Genomic DNA, 20442 nt, shown 5'->3' on the forward strand with positions numbered 1-20442 from the left:
AAGCCTAAGAGGTCGGTACTATTATCCCCATTTACCAAATGAGGAAACTGAGGATGCCCAGGGCCACACAGTAATGGGGGCCCTTAGTATTCTGTTTCTTAAGAGCTGCTCCTTTTTCCCCTCTGAAAAGAGATAACGTGGTACAGTGGGAAGGATACTAGACTAGGAATCTGGATTCTAATCTCAGCTCTACCACAAATCAATTATACCAATGTGCGACTCTCATATGTGGATCCTGTCCTCAGGTGGGATTGTGATCTCAGACCTGGATTCAGCAAACACCTGAAGCTGTGACTCTCTTACTGGGACACAGTCTACAGTTGAGATTGGGCCTCTCTTGCATGGATCGTTTCCTTAACCTGAAAGATGAAGGAATTAATTAGGAGACTCAGAAGACTTCTCCTAGTCTACAATTTCTGACTCTATAATCCTTGCCTTAGAACAACAACCAAGTGAACAGTCTTAGTTTTGGAGGTGGCAATGAAGAGTCTGCAGCAATCTTGGCAGACAGCTCCTGAGGTCTGAGCAACCCTCTGGGCTTTCTGAAACAAAAGGAGCAAGTGAGGTGGGGTCACTGTGTATCTTCTGCTCACTGGTGACCAGACACGGTAAAATTCAACACATACTATATTTGAGACCATAAGTATGAAGCAGCTTTGAACTGCTCTCATGGCACATTTTTTTTTTTAATATGAGGCATTCAAGAGAGAAAAATCATTAACAAATAAGATAAACTATAGGACTAAATATTTATTATCCACATAGAAACCAAAGCATTATGTGGTTTTTAGTGGCACTTATTTTGAAAAGCACATGGCTTACCCATGAACAAAGCAGTAGTCATTTAAATTTGGCTTACTCAGCAGTCCTAAAGGCTAAATTCTGGTTTTGTTTGTGCTGCTGAGAAAACAAAACCACCACAATCCCATCAAGTTTGCTTATGAACCTTATTTCTCTTATTTTTGAGAAAATATGATCCTACTAAACCTTGAATGAAGATTTCAAATCTATATGCAAAGACACATAGGCATTATTGTTTTGCAGATGGAAAAACAAGGGCTCAAGTCATAGACATATATGATGGCAGAGCAATGAGAAAATCCTGGGCTGTTTTCTAACTCCTGAATTCAGCAAGGATGTAATTTGCAAGTAACTACTCCTTTGAAAATCAGAGTTATCCACACTTGTAGTGAAATTCATTCCTGATGGTGCTTACTGGGTTCCACTCTGGTGCCGGAAGCTGAACTGGAGACTGACCAGGTTCCTTCAAGGATCCTCAGCCATGCAAAAGGGAAGCGCCTTTCTGAGGGAGCCAAGCTTGCATCTAGACCTTCACAGTGGTGCAACATAACTTCTCAGAGATCGGCATGGTACCATTCAGTGAATTTGGGAATTTCAGGAGAAGACCAAGTGTCAGCACACTGTCTGCTGAAGTGCGATACCTGGCTTCTTAGGAAAGGCAATAACTCATTAGAAGCAGGCCCCTCAGATCCATAGGTGGACTGAAACCAGGGTTACTCAGCCAACAGGGACTGGCTGAGTGGCTGGAAGGTGCGACGGCTGACCATCCTCTTGTTTAATAGCAACGTGTGAGATTTCCTGTCCCTGGGAGTGTGGCAGAGCACAGCATCCAAAGAATCAGTGGTGACCTGGCCAGTGATGTGCAGTGTCCCATAGATCTCATCAAATTTGGCCACAAGGGCAGGCACATCCTTCACTTTTTCCCTCACTTTGGCCAGCTGGAAAAAAGCAAGAACACATCATTACATCTCTGCAAGATTTCTTCCTTATTCTTACTATAACCCTAAGAAAAAGAAATGGACATGAACAAAAATGTATGGTAGGCCAGGAGAGGTGGCCCCTGCTTTAATCTAAGCAATTTTGGACGCTGAGACAGGATTGCTTGAGCACAGGATTTCTAGGCCAGCCTAGGCAACACAGTGAGACTTTGTCTGTAAAAAAATTTTTTTAAAAATTAGTTGGTGTAGTGGGAGGATCACTTAAGCCCAGGAGACAGAGGCTGCAGTGAGCTGTGATCGTGCCACTGTACTCCAGCCTTGGCGACAGAGTGAGTCTTAAAAAAAAAAAAGTATGGTATACACCTAAAATCGTGAAAACCAGGGTACTGGGGCACACAGACAGCAGTATTACTATGAGGGATTCCAAAAGCTACACACAAAATTCAAAATTAGTACTTGAAAATCATACCTAATATAAAAAAGGGGGGTTCAAATAACACATCATATATAATGAAACACACCAAGTAAAGGAGGTCATATACCAGTGGAATCAACTTTGTTCAATGTAATGATTAGAGCAGGAGGAGGCAGGGCCAAATTACATAGGCTTTATATATATTCCACAATAAGTTTTTTGAAATTTATTCTAAAAAAGCCATCAGAGCATCTAAAGTGGGAAATGATCTCATTTCTGTTTAAAAAGTTGCAGAGAATGAACTGGAGTGTACAGAAATGTGGAGACTATTCTGGAGGCCCACACCATAGCCCAGATAAGAAACAATGGTAGTTGAGATTGGGAAAGGTACAGAAAAGAAGGAGAAGTACACTTATGTGAGGTATATTTTGGAGTTTACACTGAAAGGACTTATTTTTGAATGGGTGAAGGAAAGGGAGGTGTCAAAGCTATCTTCTCAATTGGGGCTTTAATAGCTGGATGATGGGTGCTATCATTTCCTGATAGAGAAGACAGGGAGGCGAGATTTGGAAGGGAAAATCAAGAGCTCTGTTTGGACCTGATTGAGATGGCTGTGAACCATCTAAATGGGTATGTCTAGAAGGTTGTTGGATATACAAGTCTGGGGCATGAAGGAGAGGTCTGGGCTAGAGGCATACGTAGTAGAGTCACAAGTATATGATGGTATTTAACCCCCAAAATGGGTGAACTAGAATGGAGAATGTGAAGCTGCTTTCTGAATAAAATCAGTATTTTACTTAGTTCAATCCTTATCAAGGGTACAATCTCAACACATTTCTTGATGGAATTTAATTGGGATCAAGCTTCCTAACAAATCCTTTGCCCCTCTTCCACCTCTTCCAAATATATAACACTGTTTGCACCTGCATATCTTCCTTTGAGACAATGGCTCCCAACCATGCCTGCAGACAAGCAGCTTAAGCACTTCTTAATGTTCTTAAAAAAGAATAGCTTGTTTAGTCCTCATGTTCAAGGTGAAAATGACTTAATGTGCAGCATATGGCTTCTAAAAGCAGCAGAGCAAACATGCCAAGCTGGAGGTAATTTTGATCTAAAAACTGTAACAGTTCTGTTACATAACTACAGAAATAAATCAGCAATTATTTTCAATAGTCCTGTGGTGGTATAATAGCACCTATGATAGTTTATAGTCTTATCTCCCTACATAACACTTTTTAAATAACTGCTGGCATAAGCATTAAATGCACCATTTGTAAAATGCAGACGTTTACAATATAGGACTCCACTTGCAATCTCACACATATATATTTAGAACTAGCTCAAAAGCTACTGGAGTTACATGAATCAATCCATTTCTCATCAAGCTGTTCCTTGAGTGGTCCCACAGTAACCAGAGGGAAGACACTGAACTAGAGGGTTCATTTTCTAAGTACAAGAGTCTTATATGAGTATTTTTCAATATGAAGTTTGTTCGGGTGCTTTAGCCATACAAATGGGTGACAATGTATCGATGGATGAGGTCTAAGGAATGGCTGTTAACAACAATGCTGCTGAGAAAATGGAAGTTGGATTTCACATGTACACATACACACGTGACTATGCACTTTAAAATCTGTTCATGCTTCTACTTTCCCTACTTTTCTAAACTTACTCCAAAAGGGTTGGGTGGATCACAGCCTACACAGAGCTAAGACTGCAAATAGAAAGAAGCGTTAAATCAACCATATCCAGTTAGTCATTTTCCTGACAAGCTCCCTTTTATCAGCAGGAAGAAGCCTTTGGGTGGAAGTGAGGAAATGGAACAGGGCTGGGAAGGCAACAGTGTGGCAGGAGGAGGAAGCAGCCACTGCCCTCTAGTGCCAATCCTGCTGTCTCAGCCATCAGCCTGGACCAAACTATAAAAGAGAGAGGCAGGAGAAATGAGGGAGGAAGGGAGGACCAACCAACAGGCCACTTGGTTGGTCAAAATGACAATATCAGTATTATTACTAACAATATGATCACTGTCAATAACGTACAATTTCTTTACACTTCTTTTTTTCACCTTAAGTTACATGCTATGAGAGATACACAAATTACTACATTTCAAATGACCTACAAGAATTCCAATTTGTGTACTTAAGCCATCAATGTGACACATGGGTTCATTTGTTTCATTTCACTTTCAATTTTTAGGAACTGTTTTTTCTCTTCATTTTTATTTAACTCTGCTTTACAGTTCTGCAAAGCATTTACATGGTTCCTAAATGAAATACATAAACAAGGTACATTCGGAGAACTCATGTTTCCGTCCCTCACTTTCACTTTCAAAACTTTTATTTCTTAATTTTTTAAAATTAAATTTAAAAAATAATTTGTCAATTACTTTAATTGTCAAATAATAATTGTGTATATTTATGAAGTTCAATGTGATGTTTCAATCTATGTGTATACTGTAGAAAAATTCAGTCAAGCTAACAAAACTATCCATCATCTACCAATGTGTCTTTTTCTGCAGTGAAACATTAAAATATACTTCTTTGGCATTTTTGAAATATGCATAATAATTATCTGTGGTTCCTAAAGACTCAATCAAAAAAACCTTTAGGACTGATAAAGTCAGTAAAGCTGCAGGTTACAAAATTTACATACAAAAATCAGCAGTATTTCTATAAAAAAAGATCTGAAAAATCAACACAACCACTTAAGTTTTGTTTTTTTAATCGTAGTGTTTTTCAAAAACATAAATATATAAAAATAACTATATGGTCCCGCCTTCTTAAGGCATACTACACATACCCATTTGCATCTTACTTTTGTCACTTAAAAACATATTTAAGTGATCCATATAAATGGTAATCCATAGCAGTATATGATGTAGCTGTTCCTCATTTCCTGTGAGTTACATAGCAGTCCTTTGTACGAACAGACCCTAATTTGTACAACTAATCGTCTAGTGATGGAAATTTGGGCTTTTTTCCAGTCTGCTGTTATTAGAAATTGGCTAGCAACAAATAGCCTTGTACATACAACTTCTTTATATTTGCCAGTATATTTTTAGAATATACTCCAAGAAGTGGGAGGATTGAGTCAAAGGGTGAAATTATTTGTAGTGTACCAATCTGTATTCGCTGTAGCAGCATTTCCTCAGATGATAGCGCCCATTTCCTCAGAGCCTCACCAACCAAGTTGGCTGGCAAACTTGCAGATTTCTATTCAAGAGAAATATCATAGGGTAGTTTTATTTAGCATTTTCTTGATATGGGCAAGAGAATCTTTTCGAAAGTTTAAAGGCCATTCACAATTCATTTTTAGTAAATTCTGTCCACATCTCTTACCCATTTTTCTTCAGGGTTGTTGGTTCTTTTCTCAGAATTTTCAAAAAGAGCTTTTTTTTTTTTTTTTTTCAGATGGAGTCTCATTCTGTCGCCAGGCTGGAGCGCAGTGGCGCAATCTCGACTCCCTAGTTCAAACGATTCTCGTGCCTCAGCCTCCTGAGTACCTGGGACTACAGGCACGCACCACCATGCCCAGCTAATTTTTATATTTTTAGTAGAGACGGGGTTACATTTTGGCCAGGATGGTCTCGATCTCCTGACCTCATGATCCGCCTGCCTCAGCCTCCCAAAGTGCTGGGATTATAGGCATGAGCCACCGCACCTGGCCTCAAAAAGAGCTCTTGAAATATTAGGGCTAGTTAGCCTTTTGTCAGTATGATTAAAAATTGATTACTTACCTCTTGACTTTGCTTGTGGACTTTTTGCCACATGAAAAAACAGGTTTTAACATTTTTATTTAGTCAAATTTATCACTTCTTTTACTGATTTGGATTTTGACTGAAAGCTAAGTTTTTCCACTCCCAGGATATTAAAGAATCTACTAATGTTTATATCTAGTACTTGTGTGTTTCAATTTAAAAATTTAAATTCTCATCCATCTGAAATGTATCCTGGTTTGTGGTATAAGAATATATACAACTGTATCTTTTTCTATTGGCTCTCTACTTATCCTAGTACTACTTCTTACTAGTCTATCCACTTAGATTGATTTGAGATGCTTGTCTCTACGTTACACTAAATTTGTATCTGCAATTCGGTCTGTATCCGGACTTTCTATTCTGTCCCATTAGCTGCCCTATTCATGTCCTAAGCCACAGTTTGAATTATAGAAACTTTAACATGCTTTGATATCTGCTAGACATAGCAACTCTTACTGCCCCTCTTTCACAGGGTTTTTCTAGCTAGTCTTGTTTGTTCTTTCAACTAACCTTTACAGAAAAAACAAAGTGATATTTTTATTGGAGTCATATTACATTATCACAGTAACTTGAAAAAAACTGAGTTTTTATGAGGCTAGGTCTTCTTATCTAAACATATGGTCTGTCTTTTCATTTGTACAGAAGACTCTTTTTCTTTTTTAAGATGAGAGATACTATATCCTACTGTTTGCTGACAAGAATGACCCACAGGGAAGGGGATACTGATGATAGCCAAAAGAGTGAGTCAACTTCTGGACTGATGCTGTGGAGTGGGTCAGAGAGGATGGGATCCAGTGCATGACTGAAGAGGCTGGTGTGAGAGATGTATCCAGTCATCATGGGTATATAGGGCAAGGGGCCAGAGGCTCTCTATGTAGCAGTCATGCTTTTCTGATTACTTCTATTTTCTCCAAGAAACAAGAAATACAGTGATCAACTGAGAGTGAAAAGTGAGGAGAAGGTATTGAAGGCTTGAGGGAAAAGGAAAAAGGTGTAAAATCATCATCTAGAAGAAAAAGAGAGCCAAGGCCCATGAATACAATGTGGAGAAAAGAATAAGGTAAAAGGAAAAAGTTTCCTAGAATTTCAGAGGATATATTCTGTTGGAAGAAAAAAAAATCTTTGCACATATACATGGAAGTCTTAAAACAGGAACAACAGAGAAGCTGCCATATTTGGCAATTTCTTTAAGGTAAGCTTTAGAATTGAGAAATTAGTGGACATTTTTAAGAGTGTCCTTTCACTTTTAAATGATTTCTGCAGCACTTGCATACTCACCACTTCCTCCGAGAACACATGTCTTCTCACAAATTTTGATAAATTTCCTTCTGCAGCATTTTTTAGAGTCTTTATCAGGTTTTCCAACATATTTGACTGGATGTGGATTATAATCTGAATATTAAGAAGACACAAGCAAAACCAAGACTGAGTGAGTGTCTCAATGCTGAGAAATGTACCTGGTTAGATAAGCCTTCATTTATAGGCACCTACCCTGCTTTGATCCTACTTCCTAATTTATTTGCTTACACAAGTTCAAAAAAGTGCTTTAAATGTACACTTACGAGCCAAAATGTGCTTTCCAATAGTTAATCAAAAACTACAACTTTGCCTGTAATCCCAGCACTTTGGGAGGCCAAGGTGGGCAGATCACGAGGTCAAGAGATAGAGACCATTCTGGTCAACATGGTGAAACCCCATCTCTACTAAAAATACAAAAATTAGCCGAGAGTGGTGACATGCACCTGTAATCCCAGCTACTTGGGAGGCTGAGGCAGGAGAATCGCTTGAACCTGAGAGGCGGAGGTTGCAGTGAGACGAGATTGCGGCACTGCACTGCAGCCTGGCAACAGAGCAAGACTCCATCTCAAAAAAATAAAATAAAATACTACAACTTCAAAACTTGTTTACGGGTAACACTGGAGAGGGCAGAGATTTTGGTGTCTGGATACTCGGGCTGAAATCTAGACACTGGCAAGTACCAGCTAAGTGACTCTGGACCGGTACTTAATCTTTCAATTTAAATGCCCTCATTTGTAAAATGGGGAAAATAGATTTAGATCTCACATTTTGGGTTTTATGAACATTAAATAAAATACCAGTATACAGAAGATACTCAAAGAACAAAAATACTGGTTTCCTCCTTTCTACATCCTCTAGATTCAGAGGATATGACAATCAATCTCATAAGACTAGTGATATGGTTTGGCTTTGTGTCCCCACCCAAATTTCATCTCGAATGGTAATCCCCAGTGTCGGGGGAGGGACATGGTGGGAGGTGATTGGATCATGGGGGCAGTTTCCCCCATGCTGTTCTCATGATAGTCAGTGTGTTCTCATGAAAACTGATGGTTTTATAAGTGGCAGTTGCCCCTGCTCTCTCCCTTTCCTGCTGCCTTGTGAAGAAGATACTTGCTTCTCCTTCGCCTTCCCCCATGACTGTATTTCCTGAGGCCTCCCCAGCCATGTGATACTGTGAGTCAATTAAACTTCTTTCCTTTATAAATTACCCAATCTCTGGCAATTCTTTATAGCAGTGTGAAAACGGAAAACAGTAACTGGCTAGGGGCAAATGGTACCTTCAGCGTTTTCTGTTTTTAGGAAGTTGCAGGCACACAGGTTACTGCAGGCACAGAGTGGAAGCTGGCTGGAATGTTAATGAGGCACTCCTATTTATGCTATCTATTAATGAACTTTCAAAACTGGGTACTGTAGTGTGCTTTCGGAATGACACTACCACCTATCTTCCACCAGACAGGTGCAACTAACACAAGAAAAAAGAACACATCTCCCCCCAATTACCAATATTTACTCGTATAATTCAAGAAAAAGTTTAAAGAAAGTGAGAATAACTGAGAACTCACCAACCAATGTTACAACCACTGTTTATAATTTGATGTATAAATCTTCCAAATATATTAACTTATCCCCAAAATTTGATTCTACTTTTGGTCAATTACTACACAACAGACATTTATTTCCTCATAGCATTAATATTAGAAAAAAGAAACCTCATTTTTAACACATACATAGCAATTCATCACGGAAATATACCATACTTTATTATACTGAACAATGTGTACATATGTACTTTTAAAAACTGGTAATGTCTTAGACTTGATTCCCAGAAGTAAAATTACCAAGTCAAAGCGTAGAGACATTTTTAAGGCTCTTGATCCTTACAAAGATAGTTTTCCTGGAAGAGATTTACCTTTTTTATATTAAACCAGCTATGTTTTCTTACCAGTCTACTTGGCAACATTTTGCATTTGTTGAGTAACTTATCAGGATGAGGGGTTGTCTTTGGTTCAGAAGAACAGAATGAAATGATCCCAGGTAAACTAAATACAAAGAACCCAATTTAAATTCAGTGTTCTAAAGCCCAGGCAAAATCACAAGCACACCCTTTTTGGGAGACAACTTTCCATGGGTCTCTCAAATTTCTGCATGCCTTGAGAGCAAAAGCACTGACTGCTTTTATTCCAGACTATCTTTTCAAGGATGTTTGTGGACAACAAACACAGTGTTGCATCCAAAGCAAAGGACAGGCATGCTTACTGGCCATTATAAGAGATTTGGGTTTCCTAAGCTTAGGGTTCCTCTCTTGAAAGCAACTTTCTATATGTGCAAGAGGCACATAGAGCTTTTCATGTCTCCCCACAGGAACTGGGGCTCAGGAAACTGATGCAAAGATGCTAATATTCTGGCTACTGCTACATAATAAATTGTCCTTTATTTCTCTGTGTCTTGTATACTCCACTAGCATCCGTGAAACTGGGGCAGGCTAACTCATTAGCTTACAAGTGGGATAAAATCTCTGACTCTTCACAGTTCTTAACACCTTTGTTAATAAAAACCATCCCAGTTTGGTTGATGGTGGTGTCCTCTCAAAGGCAAAGACAAGTCTACCTTGTTCAATGCAGTGCTATGTAGTACAAGGCAACTGGCCAACCCTCGATAACAATAAACAAGAGGAGCTTGGTTCCCCCAGCAATTTACAAAAATAAACCATCTAGAGCCCTCTGCTAGAAATGATGTGCTCCCTGGGAGATTTCAATATTTATTCCTAAGTTTTCCCAACTTCTCTTCCTCCCTCCAGCAACTATCTCTGAATCAGCAGGGATTTCAAAAATAAGGCTCATTACCTTAAAATACACTGATGAAGGGCAATGCACATAAGGCAGTCACCGATAAAAGGCAAAGAGAAAGTTTAAAGCTAGGGGCTTATCTCAAACCAGTCTCAGGGTTCAGCTAAAGAAAACGAAAGTAGGGTACAGCACATTGCCTTAATCTTACAGATTTCCAACAAAAGACTAGGGAAACTCAGTTGGTAAGGAACAGGGGAAATTTTGGTAAGAAAAACTATTTAAAGAACACATGCTTCCTGTCTCTTTGATTTTCTGAGGCATCAGGAAATACATTACTAGATACCTTTGAACAAAAAAGGGAACAGAAGCCCTGAGGATGCAGAAATTTACATTTCTTGTTTCTTTTATTTTTGTTTTAGGTTTGCTATATTTGAAGTAGGATATCATAGTGTGGTAGAGGCTGCCAGTTTTCTAACCAATATCCATTCTCTCCTCCGTTCTCGATAACAGAACTCCCTAACCTTAATAGACACTTTCATGTATGTACAAAACTCAAAGACTATTTCTCAGTATTCTTTGCAATTAGGTATGGTCATGGGATTAAGTTCTGGCCAATAACACCATCAGTACAAGTTGTTAGATGAGACATTTGAGAAAGCGTCTTTAAAAGGGATGAACTTCTTTGTCCACTCCCATTTTTCCTACTTCTTGCTGGACCAGGGATATAATGAATGGAAGTCACGTGTTAAAGATGGTAGAGTAGAAACATAGAAAGAGGCTGGGTTCCTGATGACATCATGGAATGCCACACAAGGCGTGGACTGACCAGACTCGTTTTCTACATGGAAGAAAAATAAAGGCTCTAATTTGTACAGGTTTTATTTTTATTTTTGGAGTCTACATTGCTCCCAAACAAATGCAATTCTTAACTCACACATATGAGTAAGATGCTGCCACGAAGGAATTTGTGAGAAATGAGTCCTGTCTCCTTTCCTCCCTGTGCACCCTAGACTTCCCAGCATAAGCTAGAACTTTAGGGTGACCTAAGTGGGTAGGAGAAAGGGGCATTAACACATTCACCTGTATTAACAAATGAATGATAAAAGCAGCAAAACCACTTGTCAATTCCCTTGCAAGGTAAATTCAATTCCAAAATGGATCTCCAATTGGAGACATGCCAGGTTTATACATAAATGATTAGAATTCAAATACGATCAGTGGAAAGTTACCCTGCACTGGTCTCTGCTATTTTCAGACATATTTGGAAGTGGAAATTAATTCTTTGATGTGAAGCAGCATTGCTAAAGAGGGTCTATGTTTGAAATTGAGAAGTTTAAATTCAGACTGAAAGGGCAGAGTCAACATACATGTGTTTTGATGAGATCTGTTAAATCATTGCAGTATGTATTACGTATTAGCTGGGAAAATAGGAAACTGGGCCCTCTGGGTCACACTGGCAACAGGAGCAATTTAATAAAACAATCAAGTCAGGGAGAAAATTTGTAAGTTCAAATTTCAGTTGACAGTAGCAAAAGATTTTAGCATAAAGCATTAATTTTTAAAGTATATCAGAAAAAAGTTTCATTGATTTCTGTGAATACTGACTAAACAGACACTACTCAGCCTATCTGTCAGTTTCCATCTCTCAATAATTAACAAGCTGCCTTTAAGGATTTCAAGTAGATGAGTCAGCCTTGGGGAAGCTAAGGTCCATGCAGTCATTTTTTAAAATGTGCTCTACTAACAGAGACCTAGAATCTAAAAGATTACTAAACTTGAGAATGGCAACCATATCTTTTTCATCATCCCCAAGGAAGATGACATAGGCTTATATTGCAACATGAGAAATTTGGGTTGAACATTTGAAAGAATTTCCTGAGAATTTTAAAACACTGAAACTATCTTTAAGTTTCCCGACAGTGGGTAATTCTGTGACGCAGTTCAGAGAGGATGATTCATACTCAGTATCACTTCAAGGTTACTTATAGAGTCCTTGCCTGAAACACGCCCATTCCATTGCATCCATAGGCTGACTTTCCTTTCCAGCCCTCAGAGGAAAGGAGCTGTTCCTGCTGCCTGGTGGGCAAGCACACACTTTTTTCATCATGCCCTGCATTGCTCCTCTTATTGGGAATGGACAGCCTCATGCTCAGCAGGCTCATGTTTAGCTCCACCAAAGCACCTTCTCATTTGGGGGAAAAAAAAAAAATCAAATCATTACTAGATTATTTTCGTTGTTGTTGGAGGCAGAGTCTCGCTCTGTTGCCCAGGCTGGAGTGCAATGGTGTGATCTCCACTCACAGCAGCCTCCGCCTCCCAGGTTCAAGCAATCCTCCTGCCTTAGCCTCCCAAGTAAGCCAGGATTACAGGCACACACCACCACGTTCAGCTAATTTTTGTATTTTCAGTAGAGATGGGGTTTCACCATGTTGGCCAGGCTGGTCTTGAACTCCTGACTTCAAATAATCCACCCACCTCAGCCTTCCAAAGTGCTAAGATTACAGGCATGAGCCACTGCACCCAGCCCATTACCAGATTCTTATAACTGTGAGAGATAGGCCAGGATGGAAGGAGATGAGAAATCTAAATCCAGAGGTGGCTTACATGCACTAGTGGGATCATGGTTTTTGACATCCAGTCTTGTGTTCTTTTTATTATTCAAGAGGAGCCACTAATCCCAGTCCTGGATAAAAGAGACGCACCTTTTTCATCTCTGTAGGTCTGGAGTGGCGGGGAAACCCTAGGCTTCGCAGTCAGACAGAGTTGTTGGTGTTAAAACCCTGACTCTGCTATTTAATTAGTTGGGAGAACTAAGGTAATTTACTTACCCTTGAATCTTCATTTTCCACATCTATAATGTGGAGAAAAATTGTTTTGATAGAGTTGTATAACAAATCTAAAGTACCAAGCATGATACCTTAGATAAATTAAAACCTGCTTACCTCACTGTTTGATTTCTTATCACCAACTCTTACTGAAACCCTCAACCTTGCTTCAATTCTAGGAAAAGTGATCAATGATCCAAGTAAAACACTTCTCCCCCTTTTCTCCTTTATTTCCTTCCTGATGTTATCAGAGACTTGGATAGCTTTAGCTTTAGTGGAAGAGTATCTTGCTAATCCCAGCAGTTCTATTCTGTCCCATCATGATAGATGGGACATCTGAAGGCCATTCTCTCTCTCAGAAGCAATTATATACTGGAATACCAGAGCTGTCCATATCCAGTAGGAAGCAGATAAGTCAGAGACATAGTGTGCCTGCTGGAAGACCAGGCTTCCCAGTCTGTTTAGCTTACTGGTATCACTTGCTCAAATGACCTGACCTTCTGGACTCTGGACCTTTGCCAACCTTGGCCTCCCAGACCTGCTTTAGCGTGTGAGCTTTTCAGGCTGACCCACCTGCTCAGACCTGTAGTTTCTGCTTCAGCCCCTAAGATGAACAGGAGCTACCTGCAGCAGGCTAAGACAGGGAGGGCTCTCAGCCGCTTGGATTTCTACACAGCTGCAAGTCCTTCCCTCTCTTTTCTGGTGCTTCCTCTGCCTCACCATTAATGCCTTATAAACTCATTTCTGAGCCCTCATACTTCCCTGCTTTCTTATGGCATTCATCAGTTCATATCAAATCCATTACCAGGTGTATATAGTTGAGTTCATGCCCTCCAAGTTTATGCCCTTTGAAACTAAAATGTCTCTTTGTCAATATTTTTCTAGTATTTTGTTTCTTCCATTACAAACCCATTTCATTTTTTCAAGTTCTCTGTTATCACTCTCTCCATCTTTCTGGTTCCTTGGGCTCACCTTTCTCTCATGTAAAAGCATTTTGAAAAGTAAAGTTGAGGTCCAATATGAGGAATTCTTATTGCACACTTCTTGCCTGACCTTGTTCTCCAAAATTTACCATAAATACTCATCTAGTCATTCTCTGAAAAGTCACCTGGGCACTGGTGTGGGATGACATTTGAGGATAACTACTATGGGCAGAACTGAAAAGCATTATTATCTTTAAGTATGACTCTTTCAGAAGTTTGGAGTTATGCATAATTCCTATTCACTAGGTTCTAGGATTCAGTACAAATGAATATTCCTTTTAATTTAACTCATGTCAAAAAAATACTATTAGTATTAGCAAATATTCATTGAACAGACTACCTGCCAGGCACTATGCTAACTATTTTATATGCATAATTTATTTTAATCCCCACAACAAAAAGATAGCAACTATTTGTTGCGGGAAGTCAGGAACCCCAAATGGAGGGACTGGCTGAAGCCATGGCAGAAGAAAATAAATTGTGAAGATTTCATGGACATTTATTAGTTCCTCAAATTAATACTTTTATAATTTCTTATGCCTGTCTTTACTGTCTTTACTCTGAACATAAATTGTTAAGATTTCATGGACACTTATCACTTCCCCAATCAATACCCTTGTGATTTCCTATGCCTGTCTTTAATCTCTTAATCCCGTCATCTTCTTAAACTGAGGAGGATGTATGTCGCCTCAGGACCCTGTGATGATTGCGTTAACTGCACAAATTGTTTGTAGAGCATGTGTGTTTGAACAATATGAAATGTGGGCACCTTGAAAAAAGAACAGGATAACAGCAATGTTCAGGGAACAAGAGAGATAACCTTGAACTCTGACTGCTGGTGAGCTGGGCGGAACAGAGCCATATTTCTCTTCTTTCAAAAGGAAATTGGAGAAATATCACTGAATTCTTTTTCTCAGCAAGGAACATCCCTGAGAAAGAGACTGCGTCCCTGAGGGTAGGCCTCTGAAATGGCCACTTCAGGGGGCGGCCTTCTTTTATGGTCGAAGCTGTAGGGATGAAATAAGCCCCAGTGTCCCGTAGCGCTCCCAGGCTTATTAGGACAAGGAAATTCCTGCCTAATAAATTTTGGTCAGACCGGTTGTCTGCTCTCAAACCCTGTCTCCTGATAAGATGTTATCAATGACAATGCATGCCTGAAACTTCACTAGCAATTTTAATTTTGCCCTGGTCCTGTGGTCCTGTGATCTCGCCCTGCCTCCATTTACCTTGTGATATTCTACTACCTGGTGAAGCACATGATCTCTGTGACCCACACCCTATTCATACACTCCCTCCCCTTTTGAAATCACTAATAAAAACTTGCTGGTTTTATGGCTCACGGGGCATCACAGAACCTGCCGACACGTGATGTCTCCCCCGGACACCCAGCTTTAAAATTTCTCTCTTTTGTACTCTGTCCCTTTATTTCTCAGACTGGCCGACACTTAGGGAAAATAGAAAAGAACCTACGTGACTATCGGGGGCAGGTTCCCCCAATAACTATTACTGTTTCAGATCAAAGGAAATTGGGGGGTTTCCAGGGGCAAATTAACCTAAGGACTCAAAGCTAGTAAGAGGTGGTTACAATTCACAGTTCATATTCTTTTTTTTGAGATGGAGTCTTGCTCTGTCGCCAAGGCTGGAGTGTAGTGGCGCAATTTTGGCTCACTGCAACCTCTGCCTCCCAGATTCAAGCAATTCCCCTGCCTCAGCCTCCTGAGTAGCTGGGACCTACAGGCAAGCGCCACCACGCCTGGCTAATTTTTTGTATTTTGGTAGAGATGGGGTTTCGCCATGTTGGCCAAGATGATCTCGATCTTCTGACCTCATGATCCACTTGCCTCAGCTTCCCAAAGTGCTGGGATTACAGGTGTGAGCCATCGTACCCAGCCACAGTTCATATTCTTTTAAATAGATGCTCCACCAAAACCAATATCCCAACAAATAACACCCTCCACCTCATTCCCTCCAACCCCACAGTCCTGTCCTCCTCTAGAGCACTGCTCAGTAGGTTCCCGCCCTAAGGGCCCCTCACGTTGCTCCTGCTGGCCAACCCGACCCCCTTCATCTACTCATCTTGGAATACTCCATTGATTGTGACTTGTTTTCCTAGCTTGTGTCATGCTAATGCTTACACATTTCCATTTTTCTGAAAATGTTTTCTTCATCTCAACCCTTTGACTGTTTCAGGAGACTATAAGCTCCTGAAAGTTTTTTCTTTTGCAACTCCCCCCACACAAGTAGACGCAGTATACAAGGAGTCTCAATATGGGCAGGCTGAATGGGGGCTATGGTGTCCTTAATAACAAGATAGTCTTTTATAATTGGTCCAGGAAGGTTTTGTGACACACTGCTCAAACTCTGGGAGTAGTAATATGCCTCAAACTTTATTATTAGCGTGAATCTGGTGAATCTGAGATAATTTTTTTTCCTATGCTTTTAGTTTTAGGGATTAAGGTTTTGCATGTCTTGGTGATATGTGTGCAGCCACTTGCTGACCCAGACCACAAGGTCCCAAATAAGTGACCCAGGTGGCCCAGGTAAGTTAATGGGGAAGAGGACCATGGGCATACTGGCAACATAATAAGAATGACAATAGATAACATTTACTGAATGCTTAGCACATGTCAGGCACTATTTTGTGTACCATAAGTATATAAGCTCATTAATTGCAACAACGCCATGAGTTAGGTACTACCAATAAGACGCAGTCGGCACATGGGTTTCTCTCAAGGCTTGGTAAAGGGCCTGGAGGATCTGTCTCCATCCCCTCCTCCTCCCTACATCTACAGCTTTCTTAGCCACGTCTCATGTCTTCGGCATCTAGCCATGTCTTATATATGAGCATATCTACCTCTCTCCAACCTGTTTACAAACTCCTGGAAGCGACAGCTGTGTTGACTCTTCTTACAAGGGTGATACTGTAATTTTCAGAGAGGAATTCAATAAATGACTATTGATTTGAATGAAAACCTTGGGAGAGCAAGTCATTGTATACAGCTAAAAAATTTAGGCATAATTTTATTATAATACATTTATTATAATACATTTCAAGGCTTACCTTAAACCATAAAGAAATCACTTACATTTAAATTAATGCAGGCTATGCTTTCTGGATTCATGATTTGAGAAAAAATGGACATAGCTTTTGCCATCTCATTCTAGAAGGAAGAGAAACAAATCATATTCCATATCATAGGAACTAATGTTATTGTAAAAGATCACTTAGAGAGGGCAGTATATTCCTATTAAGGTGACCTCAGGGTTTTGAAGTCCACAAAGATAAAATGTTTCGGAAATCAAAACTAAACATTCCATAAAATGCTCCATCCAGTCGCATATTGTTGAATGTTTTAACAACCTGCCTGAGTCCAGTTTTTAAGATGCAGGCATAAAGTTGGTATTTCCCCTTCTCCTATTGGAATCAGCTTCTAAAAAAATAGGAATGAAGAACAAAGTGCAAAGCCTGTCTTTGACATACATAATTAGAACATAGAAACCTCAAGCCACAGCACAGCTGGAAACACTGCCAGAAACATTGGAAATGGAGGCTGGCAGGGTTCAGGAGAAAGCAGTCAGAGGCAGACAGTGCTCTGTATCTCACAAAGAATCTACAACAGTACAGCTCTTAAAGGTAAGGGCACAACCTGAAGTACAAAACCTAAATTCCTATTTACAGTGATGAGAACAGAGCGCAGGACTAGTAAAGAGAACTTCCGTGGATCCTGTGGTGGCAGAGATGAGGCTAGTCAAGCGTTTCCATAGGCAAGACATACTCATAGGAAACAGTATGTTCCTAAGACAGCAGCAGCAGAGAAGAGACTGCATACCAAAAACCACCTCAGTGCCTACTTCTGTTGACTTAAAAGAAATGAGGCCTGTGCATACTTGTAGACAAAACTCTGGGTTATATGAAGAAAAATCCTGCTAGTCTAGAACAGTGCTCTGGTGTCCCGCTCTGTTGTTCTCTCTTTCTCTGACATGAATCTACAAATGACCGGTCTAAAAGAAACAAGTTTTTCTTTTATTTTTGAATTTTTATTTTTATTAATTTATTTTATTTTATTATTACTTTTCTTAGACGGAGTCTCGCTCTGTTGCCCAGGCTGGAGTGCAGTGGCATAATCTCAGCTCACTGCAAGCTCTGCCTCCCAGGTTCACGCCATTCTCCTGCCTCAGCCTCCAGAGTAGCTGGGACTACCGGAGCCCGCCACCATGCCCGGATAATTTTTTTTGTATTTTCAGTAGAGACAGGGTTTTACCGTGTTAGCCAGGATGGTCTCGATCTCCTGACCTCATGATCTGCCCGCCTCAGCCTCCCAAAGTGCTGGGATTACAGGTGTTAGCCACTGCACCTGGCCAGAATTTTTATTTTTTAGAGACAGAGTCTTGCTCTGTCACCCAGGCTGGAGGGTAGTGGTGGAATCATGGCTCACTGCAGCCTCAAACTCCTGGGCACAAGCTATTTTCCTGCCTCAGTCTCCTGAGCAGCAAGGACTACAGGCATGTACTATGTACTACTGCACCTGTTTTATTTATTTATTTATTTTTTGTAGAGACAGGGTCTCCCTATGTTGTCTTGGCTGGTCTCAAACTCCTGGCCTCAAGTGATCCTCTCCCCTTCCAAAGTGCTGGGATTACACGCAGGAGCCACAGTGTTAGGCCTGAAACTTACACTTTTCAATGATGAATAGTCAAAAAAGAACCACCACATGACACTCATAAAGATGATATTTTTAAAAAGAGGAAAGGAACACAGTAGAACAAAATTAAGAAAATAACTGGTACAGTGGCTCACGCCTGTAATCCCGGCATTTTGGGAGGCTGTGGCGGGCAGATCACTTGAGGTCAGGAGTTCAAGACCAGCCTGGCCAATATGGTGAAACCCCGTCTCTACTAAAATACAAAAAGCAGCTGGGCATGGCCAACATGGTGAAACCCTGTCTCTACTAAAATACAAAAATTTAGCTGGGCACACGCCTACTAAAATACAAAAATTTGGCTGGGCGCATGCCTGTAATCCCAGCTACTCAGGAAGCTGAGGCAGGAGAATCACTTTAACCCAGGAGGCGGAGGTTGCAGTGAGCCAAAATCGCGCCACTCCATTCCAGCTTGGGAGACAGAGTGAGACTCTGTCTCAAAAAAAAAAAAAGAGAAAAGAAAAGAAAATAACTGGCCGATGAAGAAACCCTAATTGAAAAATATTTCCATGGATATAGAAGATAGAAATGAGAAAAATGAACAAGATCACGTCAATCAAGTGGAAAAAAATCAGGCAGGCGTTAGATTTCTCCACATTCCATACTAGATTTCTCCAATATTCCATACTAGAAGACAGAAAAGCAATGCCTAAAAGTACCTCAAGAAAAGCAAATGTCACCTTGAAATTGTAAATCTGGCCAAACTGTAGTTCAAGTACAAAAACAACAGGCAAATAAAATAATTTAAAATACCAAGAACTCAGGGGATATCATTCCTCCAAAGAATTTACTAAAATACTCACTTCAGCCAACAAAGAGAAAACTGGAAAAACAACTAGCACCAAACAACCTATTTAACTATACAAAGGACTCAAAAGTGGGGAGTATGGCTATAGTACAGAGTGTAAATGTTATATGCCTGGACAATGAAGCAATGTTAATACTAATGAAAGAAAGAGAAGGGAAAGAGATGAAAGGTAGAAAAGGCATTCCCATTTCCTTATCTTTATTATCAGCAGGCCAAAAAATATCACTTCAAACTGACAAATCAAGTACATTTAAGAGTAAAGTGAACACTATCAAAATAAAATACCAGCTAAAATTGGGTATTGGATGGGGGAGGAAGAAAATAAGATGAAAAACAGAGGAAATATAGTAATTTCACCATTACTTATATCAGGGAATTAACAGGTCTTGTCAAAAGAATTAAATAATTAAGAAAATCAAAACTATGGTTTTAAAGTCACCACTAGAGCGAAAATACCAACTAGAGAAAATAACCACATGGCATAAGAGAGTAGAAAAAGTTATAGAAACAGAAAGCATCAGACGAGACCCAAGATCAAATATATGTCACATTAATATAAATGGATTATATTAAAAGATTAGCATCATATTATAAAGCAACACAGAAATTTATGCAGTATATAAGAGATAAAGCTAAAACAAAACAATTCAGAAAGATTGCAAAAATAAAGGATAGGAAAAGGTGTATATTGGTCAAATGCAAACCTGATCAAAACAAAGAGAAAAACAAGCAAAAAGAGGGGTGGAGATATTAATATTAGATAAGGTTGAACTCAGGGCAAAAGCAGTAAACATGACCTAGATAGGCACTTTATAATGCTAAAGTGAGGGATTCACAATGACGATGTAACAGTGATGATGTATCTGTGCACCAAACAGTGTAACTTAGACATAAATAAAGAAAAACTACAGGAGCTATACAAAGAAAGAAAAACACATGCCTTCAAAGAGACCTTAATTCACCTCACTCACCTCATGACAGACTAAGAAGACAAAATAATTCCCCTGCACAGCAAGAGAAGCTTAGAAAGTTAAAGAAATGATCTTGGCCCAGCAGAAGCCTGGAAAGTGTATAACCTCTTGTCTTGTCCTTCAATGACTCCCCCCAGCAGTATATGGAAATGGATCACC

The 20442-nt window shown here is 39.8% G+C and overlaps 1 protein-coding gene across 5 annotated transcripts in view; it reads right to left on the reverse strand.

Annotated features, from left to right (window-relative positions):
* Positions 1-730: 730 nt before the first annotated feature.
* Positions 731-20442, reverse strand: part of PTCD2 (pentatricopeptide repeat domain 2) — a 38521-nt gene continuing 18809 nt past the window's right edge. For 2 of the 5 annotated variants that reach the window (XM_063810107.1, XM_063810108.1), the window contains 3 exons: positions 16891-16965; positions 7190-7303; positions 731-1739 (listed from right to left, as the gene is read on the reverse strand). In XM_063810107.1, the coding sequence (XP_063666177.1) occupies positions 1515-1739; positions 7190-7303; positions 16891-16965 (414 nt within the window). In that variant the 3' untranslated portion in view covers positions 731-1514. 5 annotated transcript variants of the gene reach the window in all.

The sequence above is a fragment of the Pan troglodytes genome, chromosome 4, assembly GCF_028858775.2.
Source record: "Pan troglodytes isolate AG18354 chromosome 4, NHGRI_mPanTro3-v2.0_pri, whole genome shotgun sequence".
NCBI lineage: Eukaryota > Metazoa > Chordata > Mammalia > Primates > Hominidae > Pan > Pan troglodytes.